The sequence below is a fragment of the Amblyomma mixtum genome, chromosome 2, assembly GCF_055824585.1.
Source record: "Amblyomma mixtum isolate Tamu chromosome 2, ASM5582458v1, whole genome shotgun sequence".
NCBI lineage: Eukaryota > Metazoa > Arthropoda > Arachnida > Ixodida > Ixodidae > Amblyomma > Amblyomma mixtum.
In genome coordinates this window covers 95,545,966-95,567,837 of record NC_143013.1, presented here as the reverse complement: position 1 = coordinate 95,567,837, position 21,872 = coordinate 95,545,966, and the positions used below count along the sequence as shown (strand labels likewise).

Sequence of the window (21,872 nt, the reverse complement as noted above, 5' to 3'; positions counted from 1 at the left end):
CAATTCAGTAGTTCAATAAACATCTCAAGCCACTGGAAACTCGATTTTCTATTGATACTGTGAAAGGAAATCGATTTTCTGCCTAATGCAGCGGAAAGAAAGAAACTTGAAAAGTATGCGCACAGACTCATACCCGCATTAGTAAGTAAATCATAGACGCGAGGCACCACAAACACAAATGAGAGGGTGCTTGAATAGAGAATAGTAAAATAAATAAATGAGGTTATAGCAAAGTAGTCAATGTTTCTATGAGACAAGAAGGTCTGCTGCAGTTAACTGTACCTGGTGAGTTCGTATAATACGTCCCAGAAATTTTCAGCTAACAAAGGCGCTCTTCCCGTGCCATCGAAAAATTTCTCAATTAAAGTAGTGCTGAATATATTTTTCTGCAACTTATTTCTCGCTCATCATTAGAATAAATAGATGTATCTTTTGGCAATGGAATAAATCGGGTTTTTTTCAAATTTTTTATGCAGAGTTTGCATCTAGTAAGTTACGCTGCTATAGGAGACTGCAAGGAAATTCATAAAAACTTCTAAGAAGCCATCATGTCAAATATAGTTTTTCGTCCACAATCCTGATTATGCTATATAATTGTAGTGCCTTGAAATTCTATAAACTTTTTACTACCTATACAATTCAGCAGGATACGCTGGTTGCATTGTGAAAGTCTTTCTTTTGAGATCAAAAAGCTGTGACCTTCCTTGGAATGAAACACTTCGAAATATCATAGAAAGAGTGTTGCGAAAAATTGGAATTTTGGAATCAGTTGAAGCACAATGTTAAAAACCGTTTGCAGCAATACGGAGAATATGTTTCATCTTCGATGCTCTAAATAACTGTCTAATCACTTTGAAAGAGGGTGTGTTCAGCATTGTAAAAACAGTGCAGAACAAGAACCGTATCAAAGCTCGATATTTTTTTAGAAGAGTGTATCGAGAAGGCATAAGATAATGCATAGCTACGCTTTCAGCATCCCAAACCCATCCTTTCTTCCTAGAACGATGGTATACAGTACATCCAGTCTGTATGCAAATTATCTTGAAAGAGTCAAAACTTCAAAGAGCATGGTGCGCTGTTTTACAAAGCTCTCCCATTCTCTATAATAGAAGTTAAAATATTGCCTAATGCTAAAGGAGCAGTATCTCCTAACTTTTAACTCTTGAACATCACACGCGTACCAGAATTTCCTACAGAGGACGGGTATGCTGTTAAAAGAACAGAATTTTCCTTGCTTACTTTTGTCTGGTGACGAAACTAAAGAGACTCAAATGACATCGACTGATGCGTTACACTGATATCAGTCATGCACATTCTCATTCGCCATTCAACCTGCGTACTTTCCGCAAAACAAGTATACCTGCAAAAAATTTTCAAGCAGGGAGGTTTGAAAATTGCTTCTCTCAGCATGATCGCTACGAGACAGCCCTATTGTTTTCATTTACTGCATGAAATAGCGCTAGCCATCGGTCAGGCCTGCATGCTATCATAAAAATCATAGGACATAATAACCTGCCCTCTTCTCCTAAAATCAACAGTATTTTATATGACACCTTTCACTGATGCTGCATATTGCAAGCAACCGTAAATACTAGAGCAGCTGTAGTTACCACTCAAAAGACGTAAGATCAACATACATAAATATGTTTGCGGAAGTAATAAATATCTCTTGTGAGTAAAACAGAAGAACGGCGGCTCGTGGGTTAAGATAGGAACCATAACCAAGCCTTCTTCCATTTTTAAGAACGTCGTCAGCGCTGTGAAACCCTACATTCCATCTCTTTTATTTTTGCAAAAACAGTGCTTTCTTAGGAGTACACCGCCATAAATTTGTAGAACTGAGCGCACAAGGAATTGTGAAAAGCGGTAAGATCAATAAGTAATGACTTTCGGGCCACGACCAAAATATTACGCTCACTTCACTTTTCTGCCGAGAGGCCCTCACGAAGCTTCAAAGGCGCGTGGGTGGATGCTGGATCTGAGTTAACCAACACAGAGAAAAAAAATCGCTTTGCAACTTCCATATCTTTAGTTAACTGTCGATATGAGCCATTGCAGCAACAGCTGGTGCCGACGTAAGGCTCGCAAACACGGGCTTCCTTCAGCCGCGTCATGCCTGCCACTCTTTCAAAAGAACGCGTCGTGCCCGGCGTCAGACTGCCCTTCCGTTTTATGCGAGCATTTCAAAGGCGAAGGTAGCGTGCAAAGAGGCGTTTGCAGTTCAAGATATATATGGCGAGGCCTTCGAGTCAGTTCTGCGTACTGTGTTGGCTTAGCCCGTTCTCAAAAAATTAAATGCTCGTTCTGGGGAGCTCTGGCCAGCTGTCACCAGAAAGCCTTCTTTGTACACTTTTGATATAGACGGGGAACTGTAAATGTTCGGTATGCATGGATCTGGCCGAAACCAGCTCAACGCACCGAGTATAATTTTCATTGAAATGAGCTGCATTGTGAGTCGACCGCAATGGTTAAAAAGAAGAAAAAGAAGTCATCGAAATGTGCTCCTAAATTGACGGCACATTTTCTAAGAAAAACTAAATAGCTCAGTTGCCGTGTTTTCATTACACGACACATGCAAAGACCCCAAGCAAGGTCTACGTCAGTATCGAAACCATATCAACGGCTAACCTCACTAAAATAGGCCATCAGACAATATAGCTGAATATAAAAGCCGATAAAAACAACGATAAAATACCATTAGCATAATGATAAATATCAACAACTAAATCGGCACATAAAAAAATCGCCATTATTTGGCACTCATAAGATTCACCTCCTTTAGGAAAGCAACTGATGCCGTACTCACGCAAGAACCAGTCCTTCGAATCATCAGGGCTTCCAGTGTTTTCCGGGCCAGCCTATCACAGGCGCACCAAATTTCAACAGTACAGCCAAGCAAAGGATAGAACTTGAGTTACATGTTTTGCAACGCAAAGACAACTTCAATCCAGAGCAGTAGCCCAAGGTTGTGCGCATGATCTCTAAGCTTATCATTCAGACAGCGCCCCATCTGGCCAATGTGAACAGCGCCACAACTAATTGGTATCTTGCATCCCACAGCCACAGCAGACGGAGCAAAGTCGGTTTTGTGTTTGATGTGTTAAACATTTTTGGTCCGAGCGCCTGCTTGCCAGATCACACAGATAAGACAGTTCCAAACAGGCTCTTAACGTCAACGCCGAACTTAATACATCATCATGTAGTAGACATCATGTGATATTTGATGCGCCTAAAGTAGGACTTCGGATAACCTTTTTTTTCTTTTTCAGGCATTAGAAACGAAGCAAATACACATAAAGCGAATACAACATGAAAAAAATGCACGAAACGGGCACTTTTTTGGCATGAGTGATTGTGAAATTTGGACTATAGTTTTACAATATTTACCTCCACATGCGATATATGCAATTTGAAATGAATATTGAAGGAAACTTGCTTGAATGTTCGCTCCACCAACGATTGTCTTAATATCGGCACACTTGAGCTATCACCAAATGCGAAGAACAGCCTATTCTCTCGAATCACCGTTCTCTGCAAAACACGCCTTTGTGGGACGTAACTCTCACAATCGTGTAGTCTCACATGCGCTATAATTCTTATTGGAATGCTCGGAAACATTAATCTCCAGCACGCACATAGTTTAAATGTGGTCTCACTCAACATCATTCAATACATCTTTCATTGTACTTAGTAGCGTTTTCAAGGCATTGCCATACATTCTTGCTAAGTTTTGCATCCTGATAACTGATAGAACTCATTAAAATACGTTTGGTCCTGTGTATCCATATCTTTAGTAAAACCTGTCTCTGGGCCAGTTGGCGCTCATGTGTTCCGGTAAGAAGTGAGAGGCTCACCTGCGAGTCCTTGCGCAATCATACACGTCTTCGTTGTGAACGTTTTTATGTCACACTAATTTGTTATTTGTTGAACTAATTTGTTATTGTTATACAGCTTTTCTTTATTCACGCAGACAGATTACTTCATCAAGCTGACTGGAGTTCATGACAAAGACAGGGTAGGCAGATGTCTGCTTGACACTCAAAAAGAGAACAAGATAAAAGAAACCTCAGAATGCTTGCCAACATTTTGAAAAAAGGAGTTGTCTTCGTTTATTAATTCTTTTGTTGAATCGCTGGCAAGCACCGTGAGGCCTTCCCTTCCACTGTTTACTTTTATAGAGTTTACTTTTTGAGTGCTGCGTACGCCTTTCATCTCGTCGCGTCTTCTCCTACGTACAGAGCAGATTGTTTGATGTAATATTTATTTCTCTCTCAGCGATGTCATTAGAATTTACAAATCACCCCCCCCCCCCCCCCCCCCCCGCCCCAACCTTCGGTGCTAGAATTCACAGGAATCGGCTCCAGCATCAGTGCACAGGTAGGGTCCAAGTAAAGCCATAGGCAAAGAAAAAGCATTAACTTGGATTGGTGGTTGTTCCTGAAAAACTAAAGTTTGATGTGCTTTTCGTACATGCATAAGTGATAGTGTGTTTGATCCTACTCTGCTTCTTAATTATGGTGCCAGAAAACTTCGCGGACGCTTTACAAATCTAGAAGCCGGCAAGCTACTTTCGACAACCGCCAAGACCTCGGACTATCCTGATCAAGTACTATATTATGATTTATTTTCCTTTTGCTCACTACCATTGTGAGTCAAAATATCAACACTAGAAATGCTATTGAAGGGCTTCTTTTTTAAAAAGCATAAAACAATACAAAAAACAAAATCAGTGTAGCGGGATTAAGACACGAAGAAGTCAGTTGATATAATGCGAATGTTTATCTCAAGGAATACCTGCTTCTTCTTATTCCTGGCATTCAAATATTCAAGTTGTTCATAGTAGTATTTCCCAATTTTGAAATGCGTGCTGCAGTAATTTAATGATAAAAAAATTCACATGGTAATCAAAATGAGGCACTCGTAGCTTCTCCGCACATCTTCTTTTGGTAAGCAACATATTTTTTTGTCAGAGCGGTGTTCCTTCTCATTTTTAGCTACACCAGCGCTTGATAACACGTCATCGTGCCAGTGATAAGCTTATTCTAATGCGGCGTACAGGTCAAAGTACCATGAGCTCTTTTCTCCGCCTTCTTTCTACTGTCGCCATGCCAGACAGAAAATGCATTTTTTTTGTTCTCCGCTGTATTTTCTTCATGACTCCTTTCTTTGTTGTAAAACAACAAAATCTCAACAGGAGCACTTTCCAATGGCACGCAACGCTGAACATGGATCCAAGTGCAAGAAATTAAACTAGGGAAGCATCGCGATTCCTAGATGTTCGACTCCTTCCGTGTTCTGAAGGCACTTTCGGTAAGGGTTCCTTCGCACAAGCAATTACACCATGCTGCCGTTCCTTCTCGCAACCCGAATGTAACAACCTCCATTAGTTGTAGCAAGCTCGCTCGACTGGCAAGAAAGAATAAACCAAAATGGTGCCTTCTGCTTAGAGGTCTGTCTTTACCGTTTCTGGAGGAAAAGCAGAGTTTTTATATTTTCAAGGTGGTGCTTCGATTTTGGCGAAGGCATGGAGTGGGCGAGAGTCACACCCTTTTTCCGCGAGTCCTGAAACGCACAAAGGGCCAATTAGCTCGCATTGTGCAGCGTTTCTTCAGTGAGCTACCGGTGATATCGGTACCTAATGAGGTCGCGTTCTCATTTCGTCCCTCTGCATCCCGGCGCATTACTGTTTTACCGCATGGATCGAGAGGCACTCAGGTGGAAACTTCGCTACAATAATGAGCGTTTGATTTCCGTCGCTTACGTTTACGCGGGGAATTCGAATAGTCAGGAACTTTCTCCGCAAGGAGGCGAAGCAAATGAGCTAAACCCGTTTTTTGAACTCCATGTAATCCTCTAATAGCTTGATTATTTTTACAGCGCAGCTCTTCCGCGACAGCTCGTGGGTTGAGCGACGTCGTCGTGATTAGTGTAATAGAGCCAATTCATCAATAAAATCAATAAAAACGCATTTCAGTGCTTCTTGGATTCGAACCCACGGCGCCCCATGCAGATCAGCTTCGTTGGCATCTGCACGAGAAACGACGTAGGCTATAACAGCAGACGATCACACGTCTTGTTGAACTGCAACACACCGTCACGCTGTGCATTGCCCATCATCGTCGTCTTCAACTAACATTTCCATAGGACTAATATACATATTTTCGCGCGCTGTGCATTGCACATTGGCTTCGTCCTACACTAACACTGTTGTAGGACTATTATATATATTCTCGCGCGCTGTGGAATGCCCATGGTCTTCATAATGAAGTAATACTACTATCAAACTATTATCGCTGCCAGGAGTACCGACGACCCAGCAAAGCAAAAAATGAGCCTACAGAGCCTGGAACACCAACTCAGCTACTCTCAAGCTTTATATAGTTCGGTATTTAGAATTGTTTTTCCTTCACTAAAAATGTACTCATGTGCCAGGGAAACCGACATATGGGACTCACATGAGGAGCAGAATTTTCTTGTTGATATTGCCACCACCACCACCACGTGGCCCCAGGTGGCATCAGAAGACAAAGAGGTGAGAGTTGGCTCACGCGCCCTGAGAGCTGATTCTGTTAGCGCTGCTGGCGAACGCTGTCTCCTGAATTGATTCGGTGACAATATGAATGAAAATTACACTTGTTTTCAAAACATGAATTCGGCCTCTTATAGTATGTAGCGTCATGTGGTGCTCTGTACAGGCTTGAAGTACCCACGTTTGACAAAGATAGTGAAGAATAAATTCTGCAGCTGCACAAGTTTTCATCAAAGTAAAGAATATAAAACAGTTAAATGTTCCATGCATAAAACAACAACGTAAATTTGCAGCTCTCGACAAGCCGGTACAGGAGAAACCTTAATTATGCCGAAGATTTTACCGAATTAGGTTGTATCAATTTTGTTTCTGTTATGTAGCGCCATACTAATACTAGATGCCAATATTGAAGCTCAATCATTCAACGCTGGGACTATTAAAACTGCACTATCATGAGCCATGGTGTACTGTTCGCGCTAGTTATAGGAGCGCTGTTAATGACATCGCGCAGTTTGAAAGACCGCATGATTTTTCATTCATTATAAACGCGCACTTTTTATTAGCGCGCACCTTCCTTGGCTGCCATATTCACCTAATTAAGGAACGCTGGTCCACACGAAGTGAACTTCGTTAGGCGAACGAATAGACGAGTTCTTTTAGTGGATTTTTATGAGCTGAACAATAACTGATAGTACAAAACATTAGTTATCTAAATTTCTTGTGACAATTTCTAAAACAGATCTTGTTTTCCAGGTAGCTTTGCGTTATGTGTTTGGAACTTGAACTGCCTAATTTTGTCGCAGTGTTTGTACTACGACAAAATTTCTAAACTTGATAACTTGATAAAATTGCAAATGATGCCAAAGACATCAGTTGCCGATTTCTCTTACACCTGCACTCTACTGCTCGCACCACTTCCCGCTTTCGCATTGAGTACTGCGACATAAGGTACTTGCATGCATATAGCACTTTAAGGACTGCTTTGCGCTGTTTTCAATAATCTGCGGTATAACGCAGTCTTCTGAAAAACAGAAATCCCAATAAGAACATTCGTAGTAGCCCGTTCATTGCCCTAACTAGGTATGGTGCTCTCGAGAATGCCGAATACGTTGATACCTTTCGGGCGGGCTATTGTGCACACAATCTACCCCCCACCCCCCACCCCCCAAAATATGACCTGCTCCTAACACAACAGAAAATGGTGTACGTTGTGTTTGTAAGATATGCATGCCCTTTCTGGTGCAAGTAATATAAACAGTGCCCAGCAGCTGCGCCTATCGTGTTTCAGCCCGTGCTCCTGACTGTGAATGATGCAACAGCAAAGTACTACACGTACCTAACTCCGACACAAGTGTTACATGATCTGACAAGCAAGTCTTTGAGGAACAGATATTTTAATTCAGCATAAACATAGAGAGGACTACAGCGATGGCTTCTACATCGTGTTTACGACGCTTTATTCGTGCACCAGAAACAGAGCTAAAATTTCCTTTCACTTCTTCAAGACACAAGAAACTGCGTGCAGGCTCCTGCACAATTACCTCTACCCATCCATTTCCTTAGAACCATATGCGCCCATGATTTTAAGCACTCACTTTTCGATGATATGCCTGAGCATCGAGTATTCTATATATGCGACATGTTACAGTGAATTGTTCCAAGGGCGATAACGGACGGCCGTTAATGGTAACTTCCTGGATTCCAGGAGATGGCAAAGGAGCAGTAAGTCAGGCTGGCGGATGAGATTAGGAATTCTACGGGGATAAGGAGGCCGTAGCAACCACATGAAACGGTTAATTGTAGAGATATGAGAAAAGCGTCTGTCCTGCAGCGGGCGTAACAAGGCTGATGATGATGACTATGACATCGATTAGCCTCTCTGCACATTTTAATGCGAGAGCGTGAAGGAGCTCCTGACGCGGAGAAGCTGGCGTCATCATTGTCGGCGTCGCCGCAGTCTACGGCTACCACGGCTCCGTCGCGTCGTTCGTGCCTGAAAAATCCCAGGAGCACCAACGGCGGAGGCCTAGCGCAGCTTGAGAGAACGAAAGCTTTGCATTTCTCGCGGAGACCACCAGGAGCGCTGTGAGTGAGTGTGACGCCATCGTTCGTCCTTGAGGAAGCGGAGTCGAAAGTTTCCACTGCGCACGGGTGCCTCAGCGAGTGGTGCGCAGTGATTCCGTCATGTGGATGGTATAAACAGTGCGCGCTATTGCGCTTCTCTTTTGAGGTGGAGCTCAAGTGTCGCTTAAATTTTTTTGTTTAAAAATATGTGCAGCAAACAAAGCTGAACAATCAGCTAAGTGTTCGTTTACGTAAGCCACACAGTATAGATTTGCGATGAATGATTAATGCGCCACTGTTTTTTAGAAATAAATTACCATTCTGACGACAAAGGTTTCAAAACTTCTAAGTGACTGTTCGCAGCCACAACTTTCTCGGACATTAAGGAGACTGCAAAGACAGTTATCTACTTCTACACGAAATGCAACGATGACAAGCAGAGACTGCTGTGCAACAAGCCTCCAAAGTGGAAAGATTTATGGGCTTTCGATTTAAAAGTGCTTCGAGGGGTTGAAGCATAATCGATTTCCATCAGACTTCCTGCGTTGTTCCGGCGACAAGAAGAACATAAACGAGGGGTACCCTAACGCCGCACCAGTAACATGGCCGCGCAGCGGCTTACGAGCTCCTCTGTGTTCGTCGCTTTTCCGCACGAGTCTCCGCCTCCGTCTTTCCTACTTTCTCTTTTTGGCCCGCTTACAACCATATATTCCTTCCGGCTGTCTGACCCACTCGTCTGAAGTCCGCGCACTTGTGGAAAGAAGCACGAGCGCAATAAAAGATGAGCTCGGAGACAAGGGAACAGAGCCGTGGCGAATGGGAGACCCTCGAAACAAGGCTTCGGCGAAGAACCGTGCTCACCCCGGAGTGACAGAAAGTAAGAAGCGAAGGAGCGTGTCCATGTCCGCAAACGAGTAGGCGTGCTACGCCCTCCAATCCCGGGCCGTCAGGGCCACGCTTTTGTCTCTGCGCTGAGCGCGCTGGAACATGGTGGTGAGGAGCCTTTGAGAACTGATGACTCGCCGGCAGTTTTCTGTGTTTCAGATACCTCGGAAAAAAGCCGTTCTCAGCTCCGTAATAAACTACATTACTTCGCGCCCGTTATCCTACCGACATTACATTATTGATCCACGCTTAGGAGAATCATGGTTCGATTTAGAACAGTACTTGTTTGAATAGCATTAGTTTAACTCGACTGTTAACATGTATATCGGCGTAACTAATTGCGCAAAGAAAGGGTGGATTCTAGGACTAAAATTTTCAGGCACGTATAAGCGTATAAGAGAGAAAGGTGTTAGCCCAGGAGAGATACAAGTGGAATAAAGCACTGTCTTATTAAGAACCGCTAAGAACGATGTCGAATGACCTATTTGTGGATTTGCAGAACATGAATGCCGGCGTTATCTGCCGGGTGCATCTTATAAACGGCTTGTAAGACTACCGCTTTAACTGCTACGTTATTGCTCCCTTAGGAAATAAAAATGATTTCAATCCCTTCCGTCGTGCGGAATCTCAGGTTGTCCGGTGTTGTTTTTCTCACTGCACATTGTGTACAAAGTTGAAGAAGATGCCGTGTAAATGCGCAACAGTAGCTCGGTTTTCGATCTCCATGCCACAAAGTGTTTTTTGTCTAGACATGGTGGGATCAATGACCCGTTTTTCTAGCAGTTCACACATGGAAAGGCGAGCGCCAGGGTAGGGAAATGTTTACTCATTGCATCGCTCATGTATTTCACATCATGCAAGCTGAACAGCAGGCTAAGGAAAAGCTTGCACTCGTTGTACCGCAGGAGCATTTGTCCAACGGAAAGATTGCACTCACTATAGCACCGATGGATACCCGGTAGCACTGGAGATCTAAACCGCACATCCCGCATGTAACTTTGCACCACGGCGTATATTTTAGACGTTACTGGTCAGGGAAAAAGTTAAGGTGTTCTTAAAAACCTTATACCCTCGTCGTTTTGACAATGCTCCTGATGCTCTTTTTTTCTTCTTCATTTAAGTACATCATATTACTGCATGCACGACGATGCTTTCGGGACTGGTGAGACCATCTTTTTTTATTTTCTTTTCATTTCGGCCAACTTAAGTCATGAAAACAGCACGAAAACTGAATAAATTTTGTATGACCAAAATGATCATTAACTCCTTGCTGTAAAAATCCTGCTTCTAATTAACATCATTCCAAAGATATATGGCCGAAGTTCTAATTTCCTCTTCATCTCGCGAAATCGAAACCAAGATTTCGAGAGCAAATAGTTCTGATATTTTTTCGATGTAGATTATATTCTTATTCAATAACTAAAACGCTCACAAGTAGGACGCACGACTCTCGGATTAGATTGGTTGCTTATGACAGCCTAGCAACACTCAGGTTTGGTTTCTATGATGTGGTGTGCCATTTCAGCAAAAGCAGCAGAAGTACGCTCGACATCCAGACTTACACAGGGATCAAACCTGTTAAGCATATATTGCAAGCTTCACTGGCCGGCGACCAACAGCGTGTCTGGAAATCCTGCAGTCGGTGTACAAAACGCGAGAGTAAAGAAAAGCGAGCTGTCACATTTATAAAAGTTAGTAAAAGCTAGATTAAGGATGGTCTGGGCTACCAATATGGTCGATCTGAACTCTCCTAGACTTTGTTTGACGAAATTTGCAGTCATTACCAATCTTTTTACGGAAACATGTCTAGCTCTATTATGGTACACATATTTCCCTGTACACGTATTTCTTATATCTGTAGCTTTTTAACGAATCACCATAAGTAAAACTGTCCAAATGTTTTAGGTATTTCTGCATTTTTTGACAAAGAGGCCTGTATGAAATACATTGTTTTCAGTCGTCCTTATACTATACACTAATATTCATGAATCACATCTGTTTTGGTTCAATGCACAGCTGAAGTCCTTATGTACTAACACAAAAGTAAGTTACATTCAGATGAACTCAATTTCAATTCTGACTAATGCTATTAGGTGTTTATTTAGCAGATATTTTACCGTTAAATAAATAATAAGATTTGTTTCACCCGTATTAAGCTTTTCATCACTATAAAGCAATGTGGTTCTGGAAATAGACCTTTCGTTTGCTCTTTATATCTGAAATAAAAATCGGTTTCCAAAATCTGGCCTCAGACTTAAAATAAGAAACCACTTGTGCAGTTGACAAGTACACTCGGGTTCTGGAGTTTGTGTGCACGAAGCACGAGTCTGGAGGTACACTTATACGGCCTGATTTATTTCTACCCGTGCCTTCCGAAACATTCATTTCTCACATGTCGAGAAAAAAGGTTTCACATCGTCACTCAGGTACAGGTGTTCGACGCATCGAGGCGTGGTTGAGACAAAGAAATTGCGTGAAAAGGAGAAAATATTATGTTACTCAACGTAGCCGTTGTGAAAAAAAAGCTGTCACCCTACCCTCGCTTTGCTATTATTGCGATATGTTTTTTTTGCGAAGCTTCCTCTGTGTAGCATCCCTGAGGCCACTCCTTTAGCTGCTAGCATAACTAACCTGGCATACTATGTACCAAAGAAAGGCAGCAATACAGCTCAGCTTCTGGATAGTATCCACGGAAACGTCCTCTTTTCTTTTAATGCTGGTGGAAGAGGTAGAGATCTGTGAGTGGCATGCGGTTATTTCGTTGGAGGGTTTCGTCTCTTAAAGAAGCAAAAGCTTCGTATAGGATCCCTCAACTTCTGGGCACATGCTGCGGCGCAGAACTGATCGCACTGCGCAATGTTTGCCTCAGTTAGCTGCATTCTCGTAGTTACTGCTGTATAAGTTCCTTCACATTTTGTTTTGAGAACGCAATACTGAGCTGCCAACTGTGTCGGACTGACTGTTGCCGCTTTTTTACCTGTAGAATCGGATTTTTATTAAGTTATGAAAGAGGAATTGTAGCAGGCATTCTATTCACTACATTGTTATAACCGTAGTTTCCACTAAAAGGAGCCCTTTACTTGCGGAAACCAAAGACGCGTATCTGCCTCTGTCGTCACATTGCTTATAGACTCGCAGACACGTAATGAAGAAGGGGTCTCCTCTTGCCTTCCTGGCCCTTGCAAGAGCCGTGCAGTTTTCATTTGAAGTCCCACATATTGTTCGAAGCAGCCGGGAATAAGTGCGTCCTCTGTATGTAATGCTGCTTCCTTAGTACAGCAAGTATCTGAGATCGGAGGCTGAGCGTACGGCAGATACAGCTCAGTTTTATGACGTCTCGCCACTTTTTGCCTTAACAGCAGCGCTGCGAAGCATGCGAGAACCATTTAGAAGCGCAGGCCTAAATAGCTTGTAATAGGGCGTTCAAGTATTTTTGTAGATTAAGATATATGAAAAAAAGCGGGTCAACTGCACTTTCAGCTGGCTTCCTCACATTTCATACGCTCAGTTCTAATTTGTCGCCACTTTTACTCTAATCTAATCACCCTACAACTAAAGCTGAAGAAAGTGCAAGTACCCTCAGTTTAAGGCATCCTGTATCTGTTCCGGAGAATTTTATTCTGTAAGACCACCAACGTTCTTTACATTATAGGTTCATTCGCCATACTTTTTGCGTGTTGTTTTGTGTGAGCCTAAAGAACGAACCGAAGAAACAGGGCAGTCACACAAAACCTTTCTTCCAGCCTGACCGCAAGGCTCTGACTTTATTCCAGGTTTCCTTCAACCCGCAAGAACATTTGGTCACAGTTTGCTGAGCTTGGTCCCGTGATTCGCGTGCAATTAACCAGCCTGCACCGGGAATGCACTGCTCCGGACATCCTTCCGCGTTCCCCTAGCTACTGACTTCCGTTTCCAGCTCGGCATTTTTGTTCTTTCTCTCGCTCTCTCGACTGAAGCATCGGAGACCCGGCGAAGCGGGCACGGAGGTGGTTTCCTCTGGTGCACTCGCATCAACCGAAACACCTTCTTTCGCGGCATGTTTATTTTCTCTTCTGCCGTCTGCTGCCGGACTGTTCCCTGATTTTTTCGCGAACCGCAGAAAAAGAAGGGAGCCGCGGACAGATGGCCATCAAGAGTGCAGGGCTGTTGTGGCTATCTTCAAGGAATTCCCCGTTCTTCTTGCAATTCTTCCCGCGCGGTATCTGCGGACACTCTTTTTCGATAGAGTGTCCTTTGCGATAGCGCTCAGTTTTGTTCTTTCTTCTCCTCCGGCCATCCACGATCGTCTTTAGAGAGTGCCTGCTGTTCTTTAGTTGTGTAATTGGAGGGCGGACTTTGGAAGCTGCCTCTCGTAGCTTTGTTCAGCCCTCGTCTTCAGCCTTTACTTCCTTCTCTTCACATCAATTTTATCCCTCCTTTCATCCGAAGATGTTTTTTTTTATTCCGGTTCTTCAACGACATTTTGATATGTCTGCGCGGCCTTTTTGTACTCAGGTGCTTGCGTTGTATATTTTTTCCCTTGCCTTGCGCACATTATGTGCCTCCTGGTCCTCATGTAGCGCCCCTTTATCTTTCTTGCCCATTGGCTTCTAGGCGGTTCGTTTCAATGGGGTGAAGTCTCGTGAAGAAGTCTGTGTGGCGGGAAGCATAGCGCGACGCGTCGCTCTGAATTCCTCATTTCAGAATTCTGGTGCACAACCAGGGTTCACGGTTACCGACACACAAGGCCATCGACACAAGCGGATTGCATGCTGTCATGCAACGCTGGCAGAGCACGAATAATGGTGCAGAAGGTAAGGCTGATTTTAATTAAAAAGACTGGTTGCTAATATATTTCGTTGTTCTGTGCGCGGACTGCAACGAGAAGGGAAATTGGCGCACCGTGTCTCGCGAAAAAGATAGGGGCGTTCGGTCTTAATAGGTTATCTGTGAAGAGCTCGGCTAGTGTCCTTCTTATCTACTGCTATAATTACATGGTATGATGATATGCCGCGTGTAAGTGTGCAGAAGGACCGCATGATTAACTACCCGACTAGCGACAAAAGCGCTAAGATACCGTTTGATAGCATACGGGAAGTTTTACGATAGCAACAGCAGCTGGTAGCACACGAGTCTAAACAACTGTTGAACAAGAACAAACAGATGGAAACTGAAATCGTAGTTCTGCCTCAAATATTTGGATAGGAATTTATCCAAATAGCAACTAATACTAGGACACGAAAATAAAGGACGGGCCAGTGCTTATTTCTTTTTTCTTTAGTTTATCTTGGTTGCTGTGTTTTAAAAAAAAGGTGTGCACCAAGTCGTTCTACTTGCGGTTTTTAACGCTTTAATTAATATTTATTTGGCCGCTTGAGCAGGCGCTCCGCTGAGATTGCCACCGCATCAGTAGCCGGAGCGACATTCTTATTGGGTTTATGGCGTCCCTTGTTGTTTGCCTTGTTGTTTGCCTTTGAGAAAGAGGTGCGGAGATGATGGTAAATAGTCCAAGACATCCACATTGCCACCGCCGCGCTTTGTCTCCGAGAGAGTGTCATATAAGGCTTCAGCAGTGAACGTCTAAAATTAAGGGACATAAAAGGAGTGAGATAAATTCTAGAGGGAATTCAAGAAAAGGGAACGATTCACAAGCCATACGAATTAAATCTGCACAGGAGCAGTGCGTAAAGGAGTTGCTTTGGAAACTCTGTTCATGCTGTCATAATTCGACATCTAGCATGACGTTTGTGCATTTCTTGCACAAAATAAACTAGTGCAGTGAAGAATAAAGACTCTAGTTTTTTTGGAACAATTTGGCGCGAATAGTTATGCTACATGCCGCATTTGGTGGACCCTGCAAGTCAAGCGGCACAGGTGCTTTTTCCAGCTGACCTTTTCTTTTTTTTTTATCAGTCCTGCTTCTTACTACTTGTTACAATGAAGGCTTTCTTCATACCAAAATTGTGGAGTTCTGTATGCGTTTCAAAGCCTTACACTGCATTCATTGCGAAATTCTTCAAAGAGCATGATGTTTACATGTCATTGCGAACCTATACCGCCCTCTCTGGGTGCTACCTCTCTCAAAACTGAGATATTTGTGCTGATCGCTGCTAGAACAGTATTCGCTTCATTGTGCTTTCATGCGCTTCTGTTCAAAAAGAGGGCGTGCATTTCCGCTTCTACACAAGGAAATATCTTTAGAATACCTTTCATTTAAATTCCTACATCTGATTTCGCTTTCTTGAAACATAGCCCAAATAAAGCAGAATAACTGTTGTTATCGTAGCCTCAGTTGCCCGCTACTGCAGGTTGGCCTTTCACTCCGAATAAGAAAAAAGGAAAGAAATCATGTCAAATGTACAATAACAGGCTAAACGTGCGCACAAAACAAACAGAACTTCACAATAAATAGTCAAACGACGCCCTTTTATCTCCCGCTTTCCGTACAAGCCGCAAGCACTGTTCCAACTCAACACCACTTGCTCAGCATTCCGCCTATTGAGAGCGAGAACTTGACTTCGGACAAAAAGAGCTATTGTCAGAATAATCAGGCCGGTGGCCTTAAAGAGCCGAGAGAAACTCCCTGAGCACCTCATCCAGCCTCCATTTGTTCGTTGCACTAGCTGGCAGGCTTCTCCACTCGGTGCATTGATTCTGAAAGCGGTTGTCGGAACGCTCGTTTCAATCTAGACGACCGGGCGCTGCTGAAAGAGAAACCAGGCGATGAAATGCAAACAACCGCTTAGTACTTTCCGGTCTTTCCATCCCCCGCGTAACCGCATTTGCATTCTTTCGCTTTTTGCCCCATTACCTCTTCTTTGTAACCACACACTCTAAATCGAAGCCTTTCTGGAGCACTTCCTGAAAAGGTTTCCTCCCTTACTTTTATTGTAGATTTTTTTCTCGAACTTCATAAAAGAGGCAGTGCGCTTTTAAAAGTGAGTTCACAAGTTCTTGTTCTTTTTTATTTACTACTGCTTCTTCAGTACATTATTCTTTGTAGGCAATGAGTCCCGATGAAAAAAAAAACGTGCCTTTTATTCCTTTTTGGCCGTAGGAAGCAAACGGCACAATTTTTTCTCCTTTGCTTTGCCGCATGTAGGTTAAACCTTTGGTGCCCGAATTTTGTCGCTTAGATTATGTCTTTAAAAAACTTTAACGGCGCTTGGCCTTATTCTTAAAAAGGTTGTTTTTTTTTGCTGCAAGAAAAGATCACGCGGGGATTCATGGGGTTAATGCGAAAGGTGTTTGCACACCGATTTTTTTGTAACCTCGCGTCAAGATTTCCACAGAATACTTTATGATCTTTTATTTATTTCCCGTTTTCCAGTAAGCACAACTGATTGCATCCGCCGGTGATGATGTTGGCTATGTTGGGAATTTTTGCACGCTGAATGTTAATAATGAATTTTTAAAAATTCACACTATATTGCTGTGAATGTAACTATTCTGTAAATTGTGTTTGCCATGTATGTGCCAGCCGGTTCCATATATATATATATATATATATATATATATATATATATATATATATATATATATATATATATATATATATATATATATATATTGTATTCAGTAGGGGTTCCAATGGCCCAGTTTACTAGTTTAGGTACAGTATTACGACAAACGCGACTGTTCTTTTATCATCATCATCATTTATTAGCCCTTAAGGGTCCCGTTAGGGACATTACATAAGGGGGGGCGGAGGTGTTACAGGGGTGTTCAGCTGTCATACATGAATATATACAAGTCTCACACGGGCCGCGTGAGACTTGTCGTGCTGCCTATTATACGGTCCCCTGCCCTCATTCTCAAGTTTGTTTAGAGGGCGGAGATTATACCTCCTCGCTTGTTCTGTGTCCTTATATTGACGAAACGGATTCATTGTAAGCCTGCCCTGACGAAGGGAATACCATTCCCGAAACTGTTGTCAAAATAAACGTTAAAAGAACAGTCGCGTGTGTCGTAATACTGTACATATGTATGTGTATATATATATAATATAATCTCTAGTTAGTCATGCGTGGTAAGGACCTCACGCCATCGAGTTTATTACGAGGAATCTTGATTTTCGTTTGCAGTGACTAAGACGACGTTTGAAATTCAGATTATTTACATCTCAGCTATGCTTAACCTCTACAAAAAACCAGCGTTTCAAGGAATAATTAAGAACTGCTGCAAACCTTTGTTTCTGCCAAATTGTTCAAATACGTGACTGGCATTAGTGTGGAAGAAAACTAGCATGGCTTTGAGTTTACAAAACAAGAAAAATAAGGCTAAGGCGAAATAGCGGTGGAAATCGTACTTTATTGTCGCGGTGAGTTTTTGGACGCATGCCTACATGCCAAAGCCCCAATGCGAAGTAAAACGCTGGCTGTGTCAGCCGGACTCGATATCATTTCATAGCTACGACGCAGTTGAACAATATTTGAACTGAAGGAAATGAATATACTAAATGCGGTAAAGATAAAGTACTACAATTTGAAATAGGATCGCGAAACTCGCCTCACTGGCGCATTAGCAGCCTTTTACGTCGCCGAGGAGAAACCACATCATGTTTAGTATGCTATGAAGCTAATATTTCGAAATACGTTTTGTGAATCGAAGACGTTTGCATTTCACTATCGACCCGTACTTTAGCTCTGCAGAGTTCGGTGGAAATGCCGGTCGGCGCCTTCATGACGCGTCGATTAGGCTGCGACGGAGAATCAGCTTTCGCGGTGACCGCATCACATACGACCTCCACATCGATTAACGTTCAGTCAGCCTCTCGAGCACTGCTATACCACACCATGGTGCTGCGGAACACGACCGTTAGCCAAGCGAGAGATACCGCAGATATTTTTTCCCCTTAATGCGCCGTGCAACGCAAAGATAAAACTAAACACAGGAATAACTGGCGGAGCAATTGGCCTCCATTTTTGTATGGCGTTGTCTGTTAACAAAATAAAAGAAAGTTTACACAAAAAGGAGGGATCTACTCATCTTTTAAATGCATCTACCGGTAGTCCGCACCAGTTTTGAGAGGGGCGGCTCGGCAGAATTTGTTGAAAGCCCTTCTCAGCATTCGGCATTAACGAGCCATCCGTATATCTCCGTCACACTTCACGTAGTACCTTACAATGTACGGAAGTAAAAAAAAAAAAAACTAACGCCCCACCTCCGCAGGCTAAGTGCTACTTGAAATGAAAGAACGCTCACTATGCTCACAGAAATCCAGGTCTTCAAAAAAATTTACACCAACAGGCCGCTCTGGGCAGCGTTCTAGGTGCTTGTTTTGTCTAATAAGCCTTGTGCTTCAAGCAGCCGAACAGCTCCCTAGTTTCTGGCTCTTTATCATGAGGTTATTTGTGATGTTCCTTAAAATGCACATTTTGTGGTTTGCATATTTATCAAAACGCGCGTTATAAGTTGATTGACGTTTCTAGTAGAAAATGAGTAATGAAGAACTGCTGCACCTGTGACTGCATAATATTTAAGTGCACGTATCTGCAATGGAATGTCTGGATTTCAGAAATTTATTTCCTAAATGCTGACATGTCCAACTTTTGCTCCTGTCTGAAGAAGATAAAATGCTCCTGGCTCACGATGGCGGCACGGGGAGAGGCATCTTACCGACAACCTTGAGGTGTAGCGACATTTCAGGTGTAACGCATGGCCGCACAGAGAAAAAAGCCACACAAGCGCGATCCCTGAGCGTGAAATCCGGGCCTGGAAGGCGGCCTGGGACATTGGTTTTTTTCGCTTTGGTCTCAAGAAGGTTGAGGCGACCAGGAGTACGCGACTTTATCAGCATGCATATATAACCCCGTAACTAGGACGTGTATCGAAAACGAAATTTTGCATCTGTGCCGTGGTCGCATGACCTGAAGTTCTGCGTGAAAAACATCAGCGTACGCGCTTTCGACGAAAGTTGTGTTTAAATATTATACCCTGTGTTCACTTCTCCAATATATTACTGTGCTCCTTCTTGTGCTTCTTATCTTACTTTACTTCCATATTTCTAGTACACATGCTATATTTGGTTGAGAGCTCTACTTCTCTCCAGGGCTCGAAAGCCTTTTAGGTTCCTCGAACTATTTTTTCTTAAACTTTGAGGTCGATAAAGACTAAATAAATAAACAACATATAATTTCACTCTTAAGCTTAAATTTGAAATGAAATCCACGCATTTCGTGCGGGCAACAAACTCAGTTATTATAGCACTTAAACAGCCCACTCACCGATACGAATGACGTCCGGAAGGCCTCCCACAACGCCGCGTTCCGTGGCGTGTAGTGCTGCGACGACTGCTGCAAACAGCATGAGACGGAGACCGGGTCGCATTCTTTCTGCTGTAGCCGAGGCAGCGAGTTTGTCCAAGACGGGGTTGTCTCAGCAAAGAGGGACCAGCGGGGTTTTGCGCTGTTTGCTAGAATCACCGCCGACAGCAGCAAACCAAACACACTGTCCCAGCACGGAAATACGCGACCCGCCTACGCGAGCGTCTGCAGCTAACATAGAGATATTTGTGCGCCCTCGGTTCCGGAGGTATTATCTGATCTGTTACATACGTTTTTCAAACGCGCCTTCACCATATCAGTTCGATAAGTGACGCCTAATCAACCCCGTGCTCAGGTCTATAATCAAATCAAGTAATTACTCTCAAACTCACCCTTAAGCATTATTTCTACGATGGGAAAAGTGATATCACGGTTATAGTTTCAATTTCCTCTCTTATGCTTTTTTTTTAAAGACAACAGTGTATGCCTGCTATTTACACAACTCTTCGTTTAACCGTACTAAAAGATTGGTACCTACACGGCCTGGCAGGGCAATTACGATATACCGCTCACCTTGCTGTGATCGCACTGAAGCTAAAAGATGCCGCCGCCTATATTTAAACTGGGATTTTTTTTTAATAAGCGCTGCAACTTCCTACGCGGCTTTTAGCAATGAAAACGGCCGCCTGAATCGCGCACATTTCGTTTTATATAACAGTACCACGGCACATCCGTGTACAGAGAAGTGTGCATTGAAGCGTGGCCGCCTTCCGAACGGCGTCCCGACCACGCACTTCCACATCACAGCCCTAGCTCTTCAGGCAGAGAAGAGGCACTGTCCACAACGTCTCGCTGCAAATACTCCACCTGAGGGAGGCAAGCGCTATACCACTAACAACACATCACAGGATGCACAATGGCAAGCGTCAGAAGGTCGTCTTCAATCAGGCTGCTCCGTATCTAGACGGATGGCTCCAGTGGAACGTGTAGTAAATTGCTGCAGATCGGCGAAGTAGCACTGTCGTTAAAATCCCCGCGTTCACTAAAGAATACGGGAAGAAATGTAATGTTAAAAATGCGAAAAAAATCACAATATTTTCGGCGATATCCGTTTAGCAGCGCTTCTTTACACCTGGCAGTTTTTTTCTCGGGTGCTCGAACGCACTCCTGCTACACAACTTTTTGCGAGCGCGCACGGTCTCGTCGACACCAGAAAACGGGGGCGCAGCGAGCGCGGCGTGTCCCGCGTCGACTGAGTCCCGGGCTGATTGCGGGAGTCGTAGCGCGGGGGAGCGCACCCTACTTGCGAACAGCGCGGGATGAGGGGAAACGTGGGGAAAGAGATGCAGGCCAGATCCCGAAAGCGCTGCTTCGTGGGCGTGGCTTGATGAGAAGGCGCGGGGTAGAGGGAAGGGGCAATATCTAGTGTGAGAGGAAGGGCCGCGCAGCACCGTGCATCCGCCTGTGTGCGAGCAGCAGTCTGATGGATCTTGGTCGATTCGCGTTGCGCCATCTATGAGCGCCTCGGCGCCCTTAAGGATCGTATCCACGGATTTTCACAGCTCTTGAATTGGCGTCGGCGGACTCTTTTCCTCTTTCCTTAACAGAGGCTGCTTGATAGAGAGAGGGCATTTAAGTTGCAGTTGAAGTCGTTTTAGAGGTACGCGTATTTATTTCATGAAAGGTCCTTTTTTTTGGAGGTGAAATTCTAGACCATTGGAGTTATCATTCCTCAGCAATGTCACTGGCATGAACCTCGATAGCATTTGTGGCAATTTAAATTGCTCTAGGGATAGAAACTGTTGATAAATTTGAATTGACGTCATGTACTCTGGCCAAGTCACTGAATACTTTAAGGCAAAACAGTGGTCATCTCTAAAATTTGATTAGCCGCCGTGCACTATTAGTTAGCTGCCTGCCTTTCTTCGTAGCGGGAAAGTTGCCATTTGGTTGAAAACCTACTTAAATAGTCGACCTGATTATGTCCATTTTGCAAACAGCCATTTCGATTTCACAGAAGTGTTCTCTGAGGCGCCGCAGGGCTATGTGCTTACGCTAGTTCTTCTCATTCTTTTTATCAACGATATTAGCCAGGACATAGACACAACAGTACTCATGTTCGCAGATGACTGCGTTATCTACAAAGAAAT

The 21,872-nt window shown here is 43.5% G+C and overlaps 1 protein-coding gene across 1 annotated transcript in view; it reads right to left on the bottom strand.

Annotated features, from left to right (window-relative positions):
- LOC149360218 (glutamate receptor ionotropic, kainate 2-like) overlaps positions 1-20,357 on the bottom strand; it is a 56,034-nt gene extending 35,677 nt beyond the window's left edge. The window contains exon 1 of the mRNA XM_089569220.1: positions 19,684-20,357. Coding sequence (XP_089425346.1) covers positions 19,684-19,786 — 103 coding nt within the window. The 5' untranslated portion in view covers positions 19,787-20,357. The remainder of the gene's footprint in view (positions 1-19,683) is intronic.
- Between the last annotated feature and the right edge of the window lie 1,515 nt (positions 20,358-21,872).